This window comes from Zeus faber, assembly GCF_960531495.2.
Source record: "Zeus faber genome assembly, chromosome: 8".
Classification (NCBI taxonomy): Eukaryota; Metazoa; Chordata; class Actinopteri; order Zeiformes; family Zeidae; genus Zeus; species Zeus faber.
This window is the reverse complement of record NC_137195.1, coordinates 12160896-12183679: the sequence shown is the minus strand read 5'-3', so window position 1 is coordinate 12183679 and position 22784 is coordinate 12160896. Positions and strand designations below refer to the sequence as shown.

At 47.6% G+C, this 22784-nt stretch overlaps 1 protein-coding gene across 3 annotated transcripts in view; it reads right to left on the bottom strand.

The window, feature by feature from the left end:
• Nucleotides 1-740: 740 nt before the first annotated feature.
• The window catches only part of nr4a3 (nuclear receptor subfamily 4, group A, member 3), a 22552-nt gene continuing 508 nt past the window's right edge, over nucleotides 741-22784 (bottom strand). Inside the window, exons 1-8 of one of the 3 annotated variants that reach the window (XM_080005129.1) lie at nucleotides 20397-20511; nucleotides 19442-19523; nucleotides 15091-15932; nucleotides 9232-9361; nucleotides 8353-8516; nucleotides 7916-8115; nucleotides 3471-3649; nucleotides 741-1413 (exon numbers count right to left, since the gene is read on the bottom strand). In XM_080005129.1, coding sequence (XP_079861255.1) covers nucleotides 1154-1413; nucleotides 3471-3649; nucleotides 7916-8115; nucleotides 8353-8516; nucleotides 9232-9361; nucleotides 15091-15932; nucleotides 19442-19505 — 1839 coding nt within the window. In that variant the 5' untranslated portion in view covers nucleotides 19506-19523; nucleotides 20397-20511 and the 3' untranslated portion in view covers nucleotides 741-1153. Of the gene's footprint in view, nucleotides 1414-3470; nucleotides 3650-7915; nucleotides 8116-8352; nucleotides 8517-9231; nucleotides 9362-15090; nucleotides 15933-19441; nucleotides 19524-20396; nucleotides 20550-22784 lie in introns of those variants that run through there. The other 2 variants (XM_080005131.1, XM_080005130.1) reach the window with 2 other exon arrangements.

The window sequence follows — 22784 nt, the reverse complement described above, 5'->3', positions numbered from 1 at the left end:
GGGTGTAAGTGCTTTTAAAGACCAGAAAAATTCTGTGCACGTTCATTCCTCCGCAGTCTTACTTTGATTTTTTTTTCTAATTTCTAAACGAGTTATTAAAAAATAAGATACAACACACTACAACAAGTTCGAGTCTGGTCGACTTAGTCATCTATCGTTAGTGCGAGGGTCCTCCTCCAGCTCTCTAGAGCCGGGTGGAGACGTCTCTCTCTCTCTCTCTCTCTCTCTCTCTCTCTCTCTCTCTCTCTCAGAGCTACTGACAGTACGGGACGAGTCTTAGTATTAAAATAATTTAGAGTTTGAAATGAAATCATTCTTTCTCCATCTATTCCGTCTATTTGTTTATTTTTTATTTTTTATTCAATAATATAGCACTTAAGAAATTGCACTTAGTTATAAGAGCCAAACTTGATAGCCACATCAGTGTGTGAGTTATGTGTCTCCCGCTTTGTGACATTTCGCCGGAGGTTGTCGACGCGAGTCCACGTCAACGGGTGTCGCCTGACGACGGATTTTCGGTAACGAAAGTGCCCCCTTCCTCCCTTTTTTTCACGGGAGTAACAAAATCCTCTGGGTCAATTTCTGTGGGCGCGTCGTCAGATTTGGAAAACCCTTCTAAACAAGCACGGCCTGAACTTGTCGTGGTGACAACCCCACCCACCCCTCCCCCCTCCCACCCTCCCCGCAACCTCTGTCCCCAGCTCCACCCTCAGACCGGACACACAAGCCCCCCCCCCCCAAAAAAAAACAGATCAACACTGTAACCGTATACTCAGTGGTCTTTAAAGCCAGAGGAGCTGCCATCCACATGAAAAGAGCGTGGGAAAATGTCTCTTTGAAATGTTCCGTCGTGCACCTTCGCCCCCGTAACAACCCTCACACGAGGAAAAGAAGAGGGGCAAACAAAAAGTGGTAAAGCGTCTGAGGAATTGTCTCTTATATGCATGAAAGCCATTGATTTTTCTGTCTTGTTGAGTGAAAAGTGTTCTTGATTGGTTGCCCTTTTGAGTGAAAAGCATCTGATTGGCTCGCTCTCTGCTCTGCACACGTCAGAGGTGAGTGCGTTCTCTCTTCTAGATGTGCTCCATGCTCCCGGGGCGGGGCTTAAACAGGACGTGACAATGTGAGTTTGTCAGTGGATTCCGCCTGGTTGTCAGTAGGGCAGCGTGTCCAGGAACTTGTCAATCAAAGGTGGGGGTGGCACCAGGTCCTCCAGCTTCAGGTAGAAGATGCGTTGAAGGCCCTGGGTCCGCTGGGAGCGAAGCTCCGCCCTCACGCCCAGCACCCGACTCAGAGGGGGCGGAGCCTTGGACGAGGAGGAGGGACCGAAGCCCAGGTGGTCTCGTAGACAGCAGACCACTTTATTCTGTAGCTCCTCCACACGCTTCGGCTCCTTCAGGCCCGGGACTTGCTCTGTTGACAGAACAGGAGACAGGGAAATTAAAGGGCTAATTCATGAAACAGCCAAAATGAAGTCAGATCACACAGGGGAAGAGCGCACAACAAACACACACACACACACACACACACACACACACACACACATCAGAGCTCAATGGCTGAATGAGCATTAGCTACATCGTCTTTTATATTGAATTCTACCTCCTTAGCCAGTATGGCTCTTGTTCTTAACAGGCCTTAACCTATCTCCGGCTGTACAGATCAATACCCACTCAAACCTAATAAGCCCCCTCCAAGCTTCAGGAACAGACACACACACACACACACACAAACACTCAGTCACCCAGAAACATGCACACAGACACACACACACACACACACACACACACAAATTCAGTCATCCAGACACACGCGCAGTTACACGCATACATACACACATGCACAAATAAAAACATTTATGAACACAGGGAGACACACAATACCCCCTGCCACGTAAGGCATTGACAGAAACACAAGTGTTCAACAATTAGCCGATTATTTGGTCCGTTGAGCGGCCAAATGAAATTACACACACGCACACAGACACACACACTCTGCTGCCCATAGCAACTCCACTGGCAGCCGTTCCGGACTTAATGTGACACTAACTCATTCTGCTGAGAACAGGGTGTCCAGCCACTGTGTGCGTGCACCACACCACACAGACACAAAGGCTTGATCACGCGCACGCACACACACACACACACACACACACACACACACACACACACACACACACACACACACACACACACACACACACACACACACACACACACACACACACACACACACACAAGCTTGTCTGAGTAGTAGGCCTGTCTGTGGCTGTAAGTCTCAGTTTGAGGTATCCATTCTCTGAGACTTATTTGTTTTTTGTTTATGTGCCTCTTTTGTTGCCGGTACCCAATCTCTCCAGCGCTCCTTTCATGGTGGCTTTCAGACCTCTCACATGCTCTAACTTCTTTCTCTCCATTCTCCCAATCCCCCTTCTTTCTCTCTCTCTCTCTCTCTCTCTCTCTCTTTCTCTCTCGCTCTGCCTGAACTCCTGGGGAGGGATCGATGGCTGCCTTTCTGCACAGGCCACTCTGAGGCGGTCGATCCGCCCGGTGGCTCCGGTGGCTCTGCAGTGGCAGTGCGCTGTGAGCTTTGCCGAGGTGGCAGAGTGCCACTGATAACAGCGCGGACGCCATTCCGGAGCTGTGCTCCACGGTGCGCTGGTCGATCAGGCACAGAGTTAAGTGCTCCCCCAGAGAGGCAGGACGGGGTTGGAGAGGTTAGACAGGGTAGGGAGAAGAGGAGGAGGAGGAGGAGGAAGAAGAAGAGCGGGGGGAATGGAGATGAGGAAGCCTGACGTGGGGGGAGGGGTATTATAACCGCTACAAATGTACCATTTAAGGGTGTGAAAACACACACCGAAAGGGACCAAGGTGCCTAATTGAAAGTGTTTCCTGCGTTACCCCGGGTTAAACACCTGTAGCATAAGAGCGTCCTTTTTTTTTTCCCTCTCTCTCCCTCTCTCTCATACACACACACAGACACACACACACACACACACACACGCGCGCGCGCGCACACACACACTAACCGAGGGGATCTGCAAGTTTTTTTTTACACTTGCACACCGATTAGAGGGCCAGGTGCGTGGCAGGTGCAGCAGGTGCTTCTGTGGATCATGTTCTTATTGTGGACAGCTCCACGCATGCAGCCATATGTGTTTGAGCGTGTGTATTACGTAAGTGGATATATCCACTGGATCAGTGATTCATCCCACGGCAGCGCTCCCGAACAAAGGGGCAGAGAGAGGTGTGTGCTCTTCAGGCCCGTGCGTAAGCAGCTCGTACGCGTCTCAGCGTACGTGTGTGCAGGGGAGAGGGCCGCGTGTCCAAAAACCATCATTCGAAACATTAAAACATCCATTCCAAATCTCCGCACGGCAAATTCCTGCGGCGGTTATTCCCCAATGTGCGTTGACTGGATATACAGGGAAGATTTTTTTTACAAAGGACGGCGCTGGCTTGCGTGCTCACCCGTGAGTAGCACCAGGGCGGCCAGGCAGGCGAAGGCAGAGGCATCCAGGCTGAGGCTCTGGAGGTGGGTGGAGAAGTCCCGGATGGAGTCCAGCCACTCTCCAAATCCCCGAAGGCATTGGAACCGGTGCAAAACCAAGCCGTTACAAAACACCAGCTTGTCCTCCGACAGCATGGACCTGTGAGAGAGAGAGAGAGAGAGAGAGAGAGAGAGACAGGGAGAGAAAAAAAGAGAGAGACACAAAAGGGGAAAGACAGTTTTATCATCCCGTATACTTTATGCAAAACGTATGTTTTGTTCAGCGTATTCTCTGCCAATCAGAGGATGTGGCAAATTTCTGCAAAATGTAAATTATAATGGAAACTCTCGGTGGCTGCCCAAAGTTCTGATTATTTGGGTGAAAACAAGGTTTCTTCCAAATGGATACGAGTTCTAAGTAAATTGGGTCCAAGACACTAAGGCAAGGAAACAATTATAATACCTACAATCAGAAACAGTGGTCGTGTGCACAAGACTCTGACACAGAAACAGCAGCACACATCAAATAAAGGCATGTCACTGATTAGGGTTGCATTTTCTAAATTACAGCATTTAAATACATTCCCGGGTTTCCTGATCGTAATGTGGGGTGAAGGGTTGGGGCAGAGGGCCTGTGATGCTGTATGGGGTGTTCTTATTTGTGTGCGTGTGTGTGTGTGTGTGTGTGTGTGTGTGTGTGTGTGTTTTTTTGTCAGAGTGTAGGGGCTTTAATTTGCCCATGTTGTCGCCCGCAGTGGAAAACAGCATCCCAATAACACAATGATGAACCTCCTTATACCATATATGGGTTGAACCATCATGTACCCATGACATACAACCATCCCACTTCTTATTATCAAGAGACGTAGAGAGAGGGCGAGAGAGAGAGCGAGAGAGAGAGAGAGCGAGAGAGAGAGAGAGAGAGAGAGAGAGAGAAAGAGAGAGAGAAAGAATAAGAATAAAGGGCTAAGATGGGGGATAATTGACCAGGAATGATGAGGAGATTGTCCTTTCCTTTATTAGTTCCAAACAGAGATTAAAGGCTTTTCCCCCCTTGTTATAAAATCCTTACTTTAAGAGCGGTGCTGGTGGACACAGCGCAGAACAGAGAAGTTGAAAAATGAGGGGAAATGGTGGAGAAATGGAGGAGAGAGACCTCAAGAAGGCTCGGAGGGGGTAACAAAAGTCGCTGGAAGATGGAAGACAGAGGTCAAAAGGGGTCAAAAAGAAAGAAAAGAGCAAAGGGTGTATAAAGATGAAAAGAGAGGGGGGGGGGCGGGGGGCAAACCATGCAACACTGTCAAATTACACCCTGTACAAACATTTGCTCTCTCATGGTTTAGCAGTTATGAGAGGAAAATGCTGCACTGCGTGCGTCTAATTATCCTCATTAAAGTTTAAGAGAGGGAGTCCAACCCCCCCATCGGCAAAGCACGCACGCACGCACACAAATGCACATCGCATCACACATCAGCTCAATACATTTTTTGCACATCTCAAACATTTATATGTATTTTTCCCGGGGGGGCGGCCGGGATGAAACCAAAGAGAAGAACAGACGCTGGAAAGCCTGAGATTAGATCTTAAAGGATTTGAGTTTGTCTGTTTACTAGTCAGCGCACATTACAGCCCCCCGACCATTTTTCCTGACGGCGGCTCCCGTTTTTCAACGTTTATTTGGATCGTCTGTAGTTTCGGGGGTTTCGTGAAAATTAGAATGTTATGGCGAGAAACGTGCCTTAAAATGATCTCCTGGTCCTGCTGACCGTCGTACTCATGTCGAACGTACTCGTTGATTCTGCTTGAAGAGGCAGGAGCGCCATTGCTTTAACGTGGAATTACCAAATACAAAACGCTGCAAAATAAAATTAATTTTATAGATGATATCAAGGTTGGTTTCTCACCACGTTCCATTCCCGGGCGGGGAGTGTTGTCCCCCCCGCCCCCCACACTCTGTATTGTGACATCATAGCATTGTGATGGTAGTATACATCGGGAGCCATATAAGATAGCTAGACAGAAACACACGCCGGTCAATCTGATCACGTCTCCGACTCCATCAGGCTCGTCCTCGTCCTTGCCCTTGAGAAAGGCACAGTCTGTGAGTTTGTTCATGTTATTGGTGTGTGCATACAGTGTCGGCGCTATGACGACGTATTAACAGGTTTTTTTTACATCTGCATAGAGACTGATCGTTAATCTGCGTATTTCTGTACTGTTCCACTGTTTTACTCTTGCTTCTGTTAAAGATACCAAAAGTGAGCACCCGTCTCCGGGTATTTAATGGGAGAGTGTGTAGGTCGCGCTGCGTAGACACGTACGTCTACTTTGTTCGAATTTACCAAAACCTGAAAAATGGCACTGGTACCACTTTTCTACCACATTACCTGGAATGGTCCACGGTTCAAATCCCCTCTAACATAGTGAACAACATTCCAGCCATAACAGCACTACGCAACAATACAATACAATACCATACATCATCTCAAAATATTTTTTAAAGGCCATTAAGCCAGAGCAAAATCATGCATAAAAGTGCAGGTATTGAAATCCAAATGTTATGGTATTTGCTCGCCTCACAATAGCTGAAGAGCGCGCGACCCTTCTGACGCCCCGGGCAGATTGAACAAAACACTGGATTATGCGCAAATAAAAATATTTGACACGGTTTCGACAAAAAAAAAAATTGCATGAGCAAAACTACGCAGAAGGGCGGGCGGACCAAGGGGCTTTGCACACACTTTCACACTCAAATTTATACACAACTGGATGTCTGTCCCACATTCCGCTCACCCCTGACTACACTGTCACCACGGTAATCGGCCAATAACCACAGAGACGCTTTAGTAACACAGCATTGCCAGCAATGCCAGCATAAAGGATCGGAGCAAATTTACTCTACACACGCAGAGCGCATGCGCACGTACATGCACACACACACACACACACACACACACACACACACACACACACACACACACACACAACTCAACTTCACACACAATATAACAAGCGCACAGACGCATGCTTGCTCAGTGGTGCACCCATGGGGGTCCACAGGCCACGCGGGTTCACCACGGGGTCGATCTTGTGCACTGTGATATCTTGTGTGCCGACTGGATCCCTCGCTCTCACGGAAGAGGGGGAAATATGGGACAGTGCTGCGCTTGTGTGTTCGACTTTCGGTGTGCCGTGGGAGTTTGGCTGATGGGAAGATGGAACAGTTTGTGTGTGTGAGTATGTGAGTGTCAGATAGAGAGGCCTCTTATGAGTCCACTGTTTGGAGTGAGTCAGAGCCCCAGCTTGGTGCCCCCATGCTGGAGCTGCGATGCCACCGCCCATCCCCGGCCCACCCTGCACCTGGACCAGCGCTGGGAGACGCAGACAAAGTTGGGATCCTACATCATCAGTGTGTTTATGTCTTGTGTGGAAGTGTTTGCGTGTGTGTGCGCGCGTGTGTGTTTGTGTGTCCGACTTTGTTGGTTTTCCGCCCTTAGAAAACAGCGCAGACAAAAGGATGAGCTTGTCTCCCAACCCGCCTCTGTCCCATAAATTTAACCAGCCAGATGCCTCGAGAAGCCGAAGTGGTAACCCCAGGCAACTCCGGGGCAAAGGCTGGCTGGAGCAGCCATAACGGCACCACAGGTATCAACCGCATATACATTTACATGCAAGTACACACACACACACACACACACACACACACACACCAAAATGAGGTCAATAATGTATTCAATGCCATTTTTATTTCAGTCAGCTGATTTGTTTATTATTTTGCTTATAAAAGCCTGATTCAGAGCCTCAGCCGACTGACGGAATTGATCCTGTCATTTCATAGCGCACACGGAGCTCTGTGTGCGTCAGATATCAGGCGAAAGCAGTGGGACTCTGTGGGTGTGTGTAGCTGCTGTCATAGCTGCTGGCTCCATTCATAATTTGGTTCATATGGCGATTAATCAGCTCGACTCCTCTTATAGAGGGGACATCCGCCGGCGCCAGCAGTCGCACTGTATATGCGGTAATCACACGCACAAGCCGATTTGCAGTCATTCGGCTGTGCTGCAAAAATGTTGTGGTGATATATAAGATGTTAAGCCTCATTATTTACACAGTCATGTTTTTTGATAAAGAATAGTTGGAAAACGTGTTCAGCTACGTGAGGGAACTGTTGAGATACTGTCGTCCCTCCTTTCTTGAACCATGTAGACAAGCCAGGCCCTGAGACCAGCTGATTGGACGTTTGTTTTACTTCAAACTTATAGGGACACAGTTATAAAACTCCTCCGCTATCGCGAGAGACAATGCGGCTTTAATGGACGGATAAATCTGTTATCGGTCGCCTCACAACGTTCCATTCCTCTACCAGTGTGTTCTTTTGCGTCCCCATCAACTCAGGTGTGCTCGGGGCTGAAAAGGCGCCGCTCACCTGTGGGCTAATCGCAGGACAAACAGCTCGATGAAGGCCGAGTCTATGAGCAGGTTCTGGTCGTCGCGGTGGAGCTCGGGGAACCCTGGCAGCCGGTCGGCCCAGCAACGCGTGGTCTCCATGGAGATGGTGAGTAGCCTATAGAAGAGGTGGATCTGCTGGGCGTCCGAGGAGGAGGTGGGAGGGTCCGCCGCGCTGAACTGTGGGGGACGCAAGTGAGCAAACAACTTACGGGCGGGGGTAAATTTCCCTCAACGTCTCACTGTCAACACACACCTGGATCATGGATTTGTCACAGGGAATCGAGGGCTGGGCGATGAGGAGCAACTCATTACCGTGTTAATGGTTTATTAATGACAATAAAACCTGTGCCGATTGCAGCGCTCATACATTAATGTCTCTGTCTAGGTGGAAACAGTCGGGTGCGCCGTGGGTACCTGGCCGTAGTCCAGGTCGCGGGGCGTGCAGTGGGAATAGGCCCGGAGGAGAGCGGACAGGAGGCTGAGGGGTGGAGAGGGAGGAGAGGCCTCCGTCTGCAGGGGGCTCTTTGGTTTGGAGGGCAGGCGGCCTCTGCGCCCCTTCAAGCTGTCGGTACGTACCACTGATCGAGAGAGGGAGGGAGGGAGGGAGAGAGATTTTTTTTTTTAAGACGGGAGACAAATATATAGGGGGCGCTTTCCTACGTCGCTAAATTAAGAAATATGCTCGAAATACACGCACACGATATGGAACTTTAAGCAAAATTGTCTTTGTCATCAGATGTCCAATTCATAACTATTGAATTCAGCCGAGAAAAAGCTAAATCCACAGAAGGATCCATCCATTTTTCCTCCACATTTCCTTCATGACACTAGCCAGTAGATGGCACTGAAGCTGTTTTCCGCGGTTTGGACAGGAGCGCTCCTCTGTACCTCTGATACTGCGGGGTGAGACAGAAAGGTGCGAAAACTCCATCAAAAGGGGTTGACCTCCTGTCTAGACAGTGGGAGTAAGGTGTCTCATACCTCGGCAACATCTCATGACTTCACACACTAACATGCAGTGTGGGGTGTCGGGGACATAGATGATGAACTCGACACCCGAAGAGTCACACAGACGCATCACTGCATCTGTGTGACTCGCTTATAGGCCAGGCCATTACCGGCGCGTCCGCACTCTTGATTGGAAATAAACAGGGGGCTTAATTACCACGTGGATCCGGGGATCAAGCGCGACCTATTGGACGACGCGTGCAACCCCGCGGAAATGAACAAACTCGTGCGAGAGGGGAAGGCTGCCCCCACCCCTGCCCCCTGCCCCCACCCTTACTCCATTACCTTCTTTGACCATGCCGACACTCAGGCACTTCTGGAAGCGGCAGTACTGGCAGCGGTTGCGTCGCCTCTTGTCCACCGGACAGTTCTTGCTGGCCAGACACACATACTTGGCGTTTTTCTGGACGGTGCGCTGGAGAAAGCAAACAAAACAAACAAAAGACAGACCGAGACGTCAACCTTCCGGAAACCCAACAATGAAAGGGGACACGCAATCACGCGCCAAAATACTCGATTTGTTCAATTCAATTTCGATTTTTTATTTTTATTATATATATATATATATTTTTTTTTTTTTCTTCCGCAGAAGGATGGAAGCAGAAGCTCGCAGGTCAGACTTTAATTACGCGCTGAAAGGCGACGGTGACATCAGTATAATTAGATAAAATTAATTTCCCGGCACGCCTCGCCTGCAGGAGGAACACTTTTATTAGCGCCGCGGCTGACAATTGGGGGGGGGGGGGGGGCTGGGGTGGGGTGGCTGGAGTGGGGATGGGGCTGGAGAGCGGCGCGACGAGGCGGCCCCCGCCGCGGCGCGCCGCGCCGCGTGATCCGATTGTTTGCGCGGCTCGCGGGGGTCCGGGCCCCGCGCTACCCCCGGGACCCCGCGCGTCGCGCCCCTCGACGCCCATCCCCCCGCCCCCCATCGCCGCCGCCGCGGGAGCTGTTTTCTCCTCGGCTGGCTCGCGCGATTATTAGTGACCTTATTAAAAAAATGGAATCGGAAACGCGCCGCGCGGGCAGGCCTGCGTCGTGGACGGCAGATGACGGTCGCGCGCGTGTGCGGGTGCGGCGCGTCACTGCGCGGGCACGTGGGTGGCCCGGCTGACCCCGGTGCACGTGGCGCTGAGGAGAGAAGCCCGAACGTCGTGGTGAAAAAACAAACAAAAAAAAAAACCCCCCAAAACAACAACAACCCGAACGAATCTTTAAATTAATCGGGAGTCACTCCGGGAACGGGACCGTTCCACCCGCAAACTGAAAACAATTACCGAGGGACTAATCAAACGCAACAACTCATCAACTCATTCCAAGTGAAAGGCGACAACAACAACAACAACAAAAAAAAAAAAAAAAAGGACGGAAGCGTTTGGAATACTTGGTATGGAATGTGACTGACTTGCACTTTTAACACTTCAGCAAAAATAAATTGATTTCAATCGTTTTTGTGATTCACACTTTGCCTTTCTCTGCCAAAATAACCCAATCTTCAGAAAACCCGATCCAGCGCAGGCTTCTCCCACCCGAATAAATCACTTATTATCAAACTGAGTGACTCTCAAGAACCGAGTTAAAGAACGGGAGTCGAACCTTTCACCGCTAATGGGCCGGAAGAGAGCCGCGGGCGCGTGCACCCCCGGAGCGCTCTGAGCGTTCATCAAATACCACCCCCCCTCCTCCCTCCCCACCCCAAAAAAAACGCCCTCCAGTAGCGCGTCCGCCATGACACTCCGCGGCGGCGATAGACAAAAGGGACAAAAAACAAACAAACGGGGGAAGTGTCGCAGCCTCCGCTTCTTTAACGCCTGTGAAAACGCACCCAAACAAATAAATCCAATTAGGAACCCCTCGCGCCACGCACGGCCATGCCAAGCCCTCCCCACACACGCGCCCGTGCACACACACACACGCACACCAACACACACACACACACACGCACCCACCCCACCGCCCCGGGAGACCAATAACACACCAATTATTCCATACGCTGCGGCGCGAGGGCGGAACCGGCGCCTGACGGGGGCCAGCGCCGGATGAGAGGCGTTGTCATGGCATCCCTGATCGCTGTGAATGCCTTCCTCTCATCCACTTACATGGTCAATGACCCGTGTGCGCGTAAGGGGGGGTGTAAGTTGGTTATGGTCATTCCCCAAAGCTAATGCGGTTTGGAGATAAATATGTTTCTCTCTGCTTTTATAGGGGTCTAATCTAAGAGGGCGCACTTTGTACCTTTTCCCTGATTTCTACGTCCCCACGCCAGGCACGGAGGGAAAGAAATGTGACCATGTGTTGTATTTTCTGATAAATGGTGTTTTCCAACAGGGGACATTAAATTAAAGCTCTGAGACGCTGGCAGCTTGGTGAGAAATTGATCTGTTTACAGACTTGCCGAGAGGCCGATTGCTTACTTTGGGGCTTAGGCTTATAATTTAAAAAACAGCTCTTAATTTTCTTTTTTTCTTACTGCGTTTAAAAACAAACAAGGAAAAAGTCTTGCGCTTTCAATTTATCCGATTTTTGAGGGATTGGGACGGGCGCTCTCGACGGCGATCAAAGTCGACCCCTGCGATTTGTTGAGGGCTAAATTCTCTGTCTCGGGGAGTTGACCCCGGCCCGCATTTTAAAATGATCAATAAGATTGTGATAAATTGAGCTCCCACGAGTGAATGTCGCTCTGTATTGGGCTCTCATGACACTGCTTCGCTATATCTCAACATGGAGATCTATCTCAACAGAGACACCGGGGCCTCTGAGCCAAATCTGCCTAACTCACTCGTCTCTGATACTCATTAATGGCCTGCACAAATACACACAGACACACACACACACACATACACACACACACAGATGCACAAAGACAGACACACACACAAATACACACAGATGCACAAAGACACACACACACACACAAATGCTGATCAGATGATTTCAATATGCTTATCAGATCCATATGTCCTCAAACCTTTGCATAGAGTTAGTACTGGGGTAAGGTTATTCATGTCGGGCTGTTTGGAAAAGAAGATGAGCGTGTGCGTGTGTGTGTGCGCGCCCACGTGTGTGTGCGCACGTGTGTGAGAGAGTCAGTAGAGTGAGAAATGGTGAAGTATGGGATCTGTGCGTCTCAGATTGGGACATAGTGTGTGGAGTGTATTTATTCTTCTAATATAACTACTGAACAATGAAACCGGAGGAAAAACTATATAAACATTTCACCCCCCCCAACCTGTGTGTGTGTGTGTGTGTGTGTGTGTGTGTGTGCGTGCGTGCGTGCGTGCGCATGGAGCGGGGGGGGGGGGTGAAATGTGCTTAAAATTCTATTTTTAGCCATTTCAGCGCTAAGTACAAGCAAAGGAAATGTCTAAATGACCAAAACGTCGTAAAAAGTCATTTACACACGGACACAGGGACACATGCGCCGGGGGGGGACCTGGGGGGCTCTGGGTGCTGGGTGGAGGCATCCACAGACAGATTCATGACATGTAACATGTGCTAATAGCCCTGGCTTAAATTAAAAGCCTTTAGGGACCTCCGTCCTCCCGCTCACCCCCACCCCCCTCCGCGTGCTCCCTAATCAGGGGTAATCAGACTGCCCCCCCCTCCCCTTGTGTCTGTAGAGACTCCCTCTCCACCGCTGTCCATCTCTAATTAAAAGTACTGGGGCAATTTATGGAAAAAAATTATTTATTCATCTTTTCTGAACTCTGCAATTTTGTAATTTGCCATCTCTCACTTTTTCAGCGCCGCGTCCTTTGTATCTGTGTGTGTGTGCGTGTGTGTGTGTGTGTGTGAGTATGTGTGTCAGTGTGTGCATGTCAGTGTGTGCATGTCAGCGTGTGCGCGTGTGTGTGCGTGCCTGCGTGTGTGTCTGTGTGTGTGTGTGCATTTAGTCATCATTTTAAATTTAATCTCTTAATAGTCTGTCACTTCTGTTCATTTTTACCCCTCCTGCTCTAGCTCTGTAAGGTCTCTCTCTCTCTCTCTCTCTCTCACACACACGCACCCGCACACACACACACACACACACACACACACACACACACACGCACGCAATCCAGGTTAGAGCAAACCTATCCAGGAACCTAGCAGGAAGTACATATAAATTAATGCAAATAAAATTACACTCTGCTTTTGGACAGAAGCTCATTATAAGCTTGTTATAATTTGTACCACCTTCATGAAATTTTTATGTGTAAAGTTTTATGCTTAAGGTAAATTTGGAAGCAAATTGAGGTATATATTAATGTTAATGCACCATGTAAATATGTAAATATATGTAAAATATTAAAAATAATGGCTTAATCTTAAAAAAAAAAAGCCAAATAATTTGCAGTAAAAAAAAATCTGTTTCAAACCGCTTAAATGAAACAACAATGATTTCCATCTGCCTTTAAGAATTTAATGTCTAAACAGCCTATCTATTCAGATTGCATTAAATCTAAAAATCAAATAGGCAGAAAAAAAGTCTTTAGCACCAGCCGGATAATATAGGTAATGTGTCCAGCATTATAAATATGAATAAGAAATGGCCACATACACACACACACACACACACACAGTCACAACTGGCGGCTGCATGTGAAGGAGACATAGTGAGTTTTGACAGGCTGTGTGGGTGCTGAGCTTTGGAACAAACACACAGCCCACGGCCTACTGCCACCAGACGCTGCTATCATTAATTACTAAATAAAAACAAATTGTGAAACTAATTGAAAAGAGGGATAATTCATTTCCACCGACCAGAGGCATTATTCAATTACCACTGTGTTTGCACCCTGCGCCTCACTTGCTTTCTCTTAATTTCACTTTTTCTCCCATCTCCAACCAAATGAAAATACTGCACAAGCGCAGCAGAAAGCAGGAGTTAGTACATTATAAAATATGAATTCTATATGACAGAACATGTACTTAAATAAGCATTATGCCACAACATATTAAAAGGTGTTTGTCTTTTTCTTAATATGTTTACAATACGTATATAAATATTTGTTGTTATAACATGCAAACAGAAAGGGAAAAAATGTCTCAATAAAAGATGGCTTATGGTAAAATTGAATGATGATGAATGCTGTGTGTATCGTGTGTGTGTGTGTGTGTTTGTGTGCGCGCGCGCGCCGTCATGGGCTCTTGTGCGTCTCCATACACATGCCAGCGTGTGGTGAAATCGGAAGTGAGAACACAGTCACAAAGTGTGAGGTTGAATCAGCCATGGACAGATTTGCAAAGTGACTCATATCGTTCCATTTATCTCAAAAGATGTTGTGGTCAACGCTGCGTTCGTTTTGTGATCACCATCGCTCTCCAGGGAAAACTTTCAAATTCAGCGATGACTCCCAGCTCCGTTTCCCACTTGGCACAGTTCGCTTCTTGTGCAGTGAGGGAGCATTTTGCATGTTTTTTTTTTTTTTCCCTGAGATGTTGTGCTTTTGATCATCTTCTGGTATCACGCAACACAATGAATCCACACACATACGCAAATACACGCCCACACACACACACACACATTACGCACATGACTGCGTTGGTTGTAAAACGGGAAGACCCCTACGGGTGGGTTGGTGTTTTAAGGTTAAACGATCTGTTGACGACATCGCTCATGTCTATACAGTAGCTGTCAGATGAGCGAGAGCAAGGCCACAAAGGGTCAAAAGTGATGAGGAGATACGTACGTAAATAGAAGTGACTGAAGAAAGAATAAAGAATTTTAAAAAAAGATCTGGGGCTCGAATCAATGCACAGACTTCAGCCACGGGACGCTAAAGGCGAAAGAGGCCGGCGGAAAATTAAATTGTTTGAATTTTAAAACCCATTTAATTGCTGGCAAATTGGCCACCACCAGTCGGCCCCGTTCTCTCTCTCCCATCTAATTGATTGTGTAAAAACTATTCCTGTCACCACGCCTTTTATAGCGCTCCTTTTGTAATGACGGAGGTTAAGAATGGCTTGTACTCTCCGTGAAGGGCTAACACAGACTGCACCGCTTGTCAATCATGTTGTTTTTTTAAAGTCAGCAATTTCAATTAGCTGGTTGAGGACTTTGGTATGCTTCAATCACAAACAAAATTGAATTGAATTGTTATATAGGCAATGGACAATATGTGTTGAGGTGGGTGAGTGGGGACAAGGTTCGGGCTTGGTCGTTACCTTGAAGAAGCCTTTGCACCCCTCGCAAGTGCGCACGCCGTAGTGCTGGCAGGCGGCGTTGTCTCCACACACGGCACAGGTGCCTTCTCCCGGGGGCCCGCGTGAGGGGGGAGAGGGAAGGCCGTCCCCGAGCAAGGGGGCGCAGGGCCCCAGCGCCAGCGAGCGGAAGGCCAGGCTGCTCCCGCCGGCCCCGCGCTGCAGATGGAACATGTGCTGCTCCAGCGGCGGGACGTGAGCGTGGGGAGCGGAGGAGGATGTGGAGGAGGACGAGGTGCGGACCAGCCCGCCCAGGCTCTCGTAGCCGCCGACGGCGCCCCCGCTGTGGGGCGGCGAGTGCTGGTAAAAGTGGGGGAAGCGGGGGGACTTGATGGGGCCGGTATCCAGGCCGGAGCCCAGAGAGTGGGAGTGCGGCGGCGGGGCCAGGGAGTGCGGGGAGTCATCCCAGAGGAAGGAGGTGCCAGGCTGGTGCGGCTGGGAAGGGGTCGTGGGGGTGGAGGGAGGAGACTGTTTAAAGTATATGGAGGAGGAGGAGGACATGGCCTCCAGCGGGGGCACAGTGCTGGGGTAGCTCTCCTCCTCCTTCTTGATGGTGGGCCTGGCTATCGGCATTTGGTAGAGGCAGGAGGACTTAGGTTCATAGCTCCCCTCCACAAAGACATTGAAGCTGGGGAGGGAGGTGGTGGCAGCTGCGGCAGAGATCTCACCCCCTCCGAGGTCTAGCTTCGTGTAGTCTGGGGTCATGAGGTCAGAGCTGTAGCTGTCGCCCTGGTAACTGAAGGACTGGCCGGAGTAGGCTGAGCCTGGGGGCACCGGCCCGTACTGAGCCTGCACACAGGGCATGTCTGGCAGGGAGACACAGAGCACAGACACGGGGGTTAGGGGTGCAAGGCCGTCATCAATTTCCCCGTCTTTGTTATTCAAAGCTTTATGTGACATTTGTTAGTAGCCTACCGACTTAATGAAAATAAAATAACATTCCTGCTCATCACTGATTTCGTTGCGAGCACCGAACTAAAATCGGCAGGTTTATATCCATCCTATATTTCCAATAAAGGTCATGTCTTAAAGAAAACAGGCATGCATGGTTACAACTAAAAAGATGCACAAAATATGACACAGCCCGATCAGAACAGAGTTGCAACATGGGTCAACACATGCTGAAACTCCTGTTCTGATAGAGCTGTGTTTTAAATGACCCCCCCAATAACTTTTATTTTTTTATATTTCTCTATTTTAGTCTTTGGTATATGTAGCGTATGCTTCACACAGACTCACAAATGCATCCGTCCCAATGACACCTGCGACTCCACTGTTCAGTTAGGGAAGCAGCATAGTTCATCAATGCACAATTCTGAGGCAAAGCAAACTAAATTCAACGTCATTCTAGCGACCAGGTGTGTGTGTGTGTGTGTGTGCGCGCGCGCGTGTGCTCTATGACTACGAACGTGTCATTCTAATTGAGGCGACTGAGGGAATATTAAATACGGGAACCCCAAGGTGGCGCTGGACTATAGAAGAATTGATTAAATATACTTGAAGGCGCACGCACGCGCACACACACGCACACGCACACACACAGACACACACACACACACGCACACACACACACACGCGTCTGCACGCTTTCCTCCCTCCTAACAACTGCAGACGCCATTTGATTTGTTGCATGATGTGTTCCTTCGATTTAATTCAATTACAGGCGGAGTATGCGGAGAGGTCTTCCCGTGGAAACCACTATATGGTCTGCCTTATCAAACTGCTTTACGCAACAGTCCCTAATGCGTGCGTATCTTGCACGTGCGTGTGCGTGCATATGAGCGTGTGTGTGTGTGTGTGTGTGTGTGTGTGTGTGTGTGTGTGTGTGTGTGTGTGTGTGTGTAATCAGGGTTTGCGGTGTTTGCACTGGGAACTGTCAACAGAGCGCGGGTTCCATTGACGCCCTGCGCGAGCTGTGCCGTAATCACCCGTATTCCGCGCGCGTCATATTCATCCGCTATAACGCGGGACCCCCGTCCGCCCACCCCCCGCCCACCCCGGGGAAATTTTAAATGATTGAATCACTCCATATTTTTTTTTCTTTGCTTCAATAATACGAAAAGGAAAAGTGTTGTGTCAGTCATAACATCTTGTCAAACTTCTTGTCAATGATTATAATTAAAAAAAAAAATGCTATCATAATGAATAATGAATATAATAATGCAAATACTAACAGCAATACTAATAGCAACAACAGCAACATAATAATAATAATAATAATAATAATAATAATAATAATAATAATTATTTAATAATAATAATAATAATAATATTTAAGCACAATATGTAAGCACAATATGAAGTGTAAATCTCCCATTTAAATAAACTAAATAAATGAATCTCTTTAAGTATCGGCGAGACCTTCCATTAAATCCACCCCAACTACAACAAAAACATGCACCTGAGGCGTAGCCTCGCGGGTTAGACAAACATGAATTAAATCGGATACAATTAATTGAATTATGAGGGACGCTAATGCGAATGTTTTCTTGTATTCCCGGAGGCCGTACGTGTTGTCATGGTCATGCGCTCAAATAAACAAAAGAGCGACAACTCCAACTTGAGAGCACGTGGGTTAAGGCGTCGTGTTCTTAACGTCTCAATGTCTGGGGTTGTTGTTGTTTTTTTTTCTTCCTACAAACGACCAGATCTGTGACGACCTTCTTAAAAAAAAAACGAAAAAAAAAAAACACACCCATAAACAAACTTTCACGACTCCACTGAAAAAATATGTATATTCACTTGGAGTCACTGGACCAACGACATTGTCCTGAGGGGTTTCCTAAGAAATACAGATTTCAAAAAATGTCAGCAGTTGTCTTTTTCGGATCGAGTGACTCATTTCTTTCGGTGCAGAGCACGATAGAGCGACATGCAAATGAGAGGAGGGGAGAGAGTGGATCCATCCAGAGCGTAACGCTGAACTTTGTGGCTCTTTGTTTTGTCAATAGGCTATAGGTCGGGGCCGAGATAAGTATACGGTGCGTTTTCATATTTTCACTATTGGATATGACTTATTTTGTGCCAGTGGTCTAATTGACGCCGTGGTTAGGGTGACAATACCTATATATATCATACCCTTTCTTAAAATCTCACACTTTTCCGTTTTTCTTGGGAATCTTAAGATTGTGCACATGAAGGTGGAAACAATCAGAATCACAAATGCATGTGCAAAAGTTCTATATTGCATAAATATCTAATAAATATATATATATATATATACACACACACACATGTATGTATATATATTTATTTAAATAATAGTATACATACTATAATATATAAAGTAGTTTGATGTTTAACTGATGTGAAATTCTATAAATAATAGTATACATACTCAAATATATAAAGTAGTTTGATGTTTAACTGATGTGTAATTCTAGTAACAGTACCACACTGACCTTTCTACTTATGTAATAGTATAAGTACTTGTAAGCATTAAAAGTAAAAGTGTCAAATCCAGTGCCCTGATATCACAAAACATATAATACGGCATAAAGTGAAACTGCACCTGTTTTTCTGCAGATGAGCATTCATGCATGTTCATCCTGTTTAAAATTTACTAAAAAAAATGTATTAGCGCTGTCAAAGTAATTTACAAGGATATGGCGCGAAGAAATGAAGGCAAAATTCCCCAGGAAAAAAGCTTTCCTTTCCTTATCTGCTATTTGAGCACATACACAATGCACAGAGGGCCGCCACAGTCACAAATACACCAACATACTTTCCTCCCTTCATCCCTAATCATGTGGACAGTGTCAACACTAACATGTCTATACTCTTCCTCTGCCAATAACATATACCCTCAGCCAGAGAGGGTCCCTCTTAAACCACACACAAACAAGCAAACACCCTGTAGGAGCAAACATTCATTTGTTTCTGCAATCACCAAATACCCTTCATCAAAAAAAAAACATTTCTATATAGGAACTCTCGCCTGCAACACACACACCCACACACACACACACACACACACACATACACAGAATGTGTCCTCTCTGCACTAAACATGAACAACCAACAGAAGTTGCTGTTAGTTGAAAAACATTAGGTTCTATTAATGCAGATCTATAACCTTTCAATTCCAGCACCACATTGAGACCAGCTCTTACTACTCATGCAAGGGGATTTGGGGTTTTGGTGTGCGAGCGTGGGTATATATATGTGTGTGTGTGTGTGTGTGTGTGTGTGTGTGTGTGTGTGTGTGTGTGTGTGTGTGTGCGTGCGCGCGCGCGCGCACATGATAAGACAGACAACCCAAGCAGTCAGACATAGGAGGTGCGGTGTAGGGATGCGAAGGCAAACAGTGTCTAACCTCGAGGTGTGCATTTCAACTGGACAAACTGCAGCTGTTCCAATAACTGAGCGCGCTTGTTCATTGTCAGAATGCCATAGATCTAACAAATAAAAACATGAAGTGCAGACATGAGTACAAAAAATCCCACATTCTGGTATTTAGTGATTATTGAGTCAATGAATGATGAAACACATGGGCTGATTCCAATGGACTCGACTCAGAAGAGACACACACACGCACGCACGCACACGTACACGCACACACACACACGAGCAGAGCCTCATTATGCATACAATTATATAAATTAAACAACAATTCTTCATATAAGGATATTTACTGTGGCAGGTGCTACTTTTGCCAGGTAAAATAATTCTGTGTACCCCTATATATATATGTCTTTATTTGGCAGGCTTACGCTACAGCTTAAATTACCCACACTCAAAACAAATAATTAAAAAAAACACCTTTGTTTGTTTTTAAGTAATTTTCTTGGGTCTTTTGAGGATTTGCCTCGTTGAGCCATTAAGAACATCAACACCCGCGCGATTGTGGTCTCAGGAGTTTCATTTTCTCTCTTTTGTTTTTACTGATTGAAATGTCGACCTGTCTACACCAGCACCCACCTCCCCCACCCACCCACACGCACACCCACACGCACGCACGCACATTATAGATCACTATCATTTTACCACGAGGCCCAGAAATGATGCTACATTTATGGCAGCTCAAACACTGGAATGAACTCGGAATGATCTTAAATCACACCCCTCCTTAGGCGCAGAGAGCCGCAATAATATAACGACTTGCTTTAGTTTTTCAAATGTATTGGGGGTTTTTTTTTTTGCCACCACTATATAAACAAAAATCACCAAAGCGGAAAGATTTAAAAAAAATATATAAATTTGATATATGTTATATACAACGCAAAAGAAAATCCTCCACGGGATCACGGGAGACACGGGACGCCACCCACCTGGTGAGAGAGTTCCGCGCTGAATGGTGCTGGGCGGCCCGGGTGGAGGGGCGGCGTGGCTGCGGCCGCGGAGAGGCTCGTGCGGCGCGTGGGAGCTGCCGTCCGGTCGCCCGCGCTCCGAGCTCGGCTTCGCGCGCTCTTCCGAACCAGGGTCTGCGCGAGAACAGGAGAGACACGTGCGTTACGGCCCCGCAAAAACAAACGGCGGAGGGAGCGGGGGAGAACAATTACATGAGTAAATATCACAACTTTTTTTGTTTTAATGTCTAAAATGACAACATGCAGTTTTTATTTTCCTTGTAACGTGTCAACAACCGCAGAATCTAGGGTACAAAGGTCTCCTGTGTTTTTATTATTATTTTTTTTTTTTGCATGGGTGTTTATAATTGAACCACCCAGTTCGATCCGAAGAGACGCGAGAAAGAACCACGACCTTGCGTTGCACTGTTTACGTACAACAACGCGTCTTAAAAAGCCATCTCAAAAAAGAGTTTCAACTCAACCCAAAATAAAAAAAAACACAAAAAACCCACCAAAAAAACGGGGGGGGGGGGGGTTGTTCCGATCTTATTCACCGATCCCAGAAAGTTTGACCCAAAAGGGTCTATTCAAAACAGCGTCGGTTAGTGTGAGCTCCCCTCCGACCCCTGGATCGCGCTGCAAGACATAACCGCGGAGCTTGTCGTCCCTTTGCAAGTGTGTCCCGTTGTTTCCCGGGGGGGGGGGGGGGGGGGTTCTATGGGGTGGGGGCGGTGGTGGGGTGTGGGGGGAGGTCCGGATTTTAAAGTCTCTCCCCCTGAACCAATTCCACCGATTTTGCACAGCGATCCTGAGAAGGGAGCGCACTAAGGACAGTGGTTCACAAAGCCTGCCACGCCACATACCCCCCCACCCCCCGACTAGAGACCCTCCTGGAAAAAAACTAAAAAACAAAACAACTACTTCCAGTGCAGGAACCTGGGTGACCCTTTTGGGTTTTTTTTGTTGTTTGTGTATGAGCCACCACAACCTCCACCCCCATATCCCCAAGCATCTGCAGGGATCGTCATCTATTACCTGCACCCGCATATTCAGTCCAAACTCTCACGATCCGGTGAAACAACTTCGGCTCGGACACCGCTGGTGTGGTCCCCCTCTAAATAAACGACCACGTCCACCGCGACCCACTCATTCCGCTTGCCAGAGACCAGCGAAGCAACTGGGCCCCGTAACCCGGAGAACCAAGCCGGAGCTGCAAAGCACGCACGCACTCTGCAGCTCCAATAAGCCCGGACCGTGCGATGGCTCCCGGCAAACAGAGAGGGGTAGCGGGGCTGAAATACAACGGAGACCAGGGCAATGCACAAAGTACAGAAAACGATCCCCTGTCAGAAGAAAAAGAAAAACAGCTTTTAAGTTTGAGAAAGTGCAATCCCTGATGCGCAATGTGTCAAGATATGTGCAATACACTTAGTACTGTGGTTCTTATTTATGGTGTTTTATTATTTCTATATATTTTATATTGCTTATAGTGCTTACCTTGATATGCTCTCTATTGTCTGCTGCCCCCTTTTTGCTGTTGGAACAATGTAAATTTCCCCGGTGTGGGACTAATAAAGGTCTTATCTTATCTTAAGTTAATTTAACCGTGTAGCTGGTGTGCTTTGCTCTTGCACGGCATGAGATTTAAGGCTCCAGGTTTGAACACGCATATGAAGTCAGTCACTCTGCCTGTCTTTATTATGAATGGCGGAGGCGTCTTAACTTTCGGATGAATGGGAAGACGACGCGTTTCATCGGAGGAGTGATGAGTGCCCTCCGGCGTAAATGCTGATATTCTACGGCTGACCACTAGTCAGGCGACCGCCAAACTTCCCTGCATTGAGCCATAGGCAACGTAGAGAAAAATAGAACTCTGAAAACAAACCGTCGTCTTGTATCATCCACATGCCTAACTTTATACACCAAAACAAAACACTCCACACTGTCCTCATTACACGGGGAAAAAAATCGAATTTGGGTTGAACAAAATAAAGTGTAATGTATAGCCATGAATGCCTCCCTATATAAAACGCCTCACATAGGGACACTGGTATAACTGCGGTTTATAGGCTTATAGTAGAAACCCGAACTGAGACAACCGCATTGAAAGAAATGACATGAAAGATGCGTTCATGGCCAAAGCTTCACTTTCGGCTCTTGTGTCTGGACGTAGGTTACGCTCTCGACTCGAGACCATTAGTGTCCGGCTCCGCCATTCATTGTGTGAGTGAGAGGCATCCCATTTCCATGACAACCAGGGAGAATATGATACCTTCCCGGAGCAAATTAAATTCGTCCCCATCTGCACTTGCCGACACCCGGCGCATGCAGCGGCGGCAGATCGGCAAACGATGCGGCGATGGGATC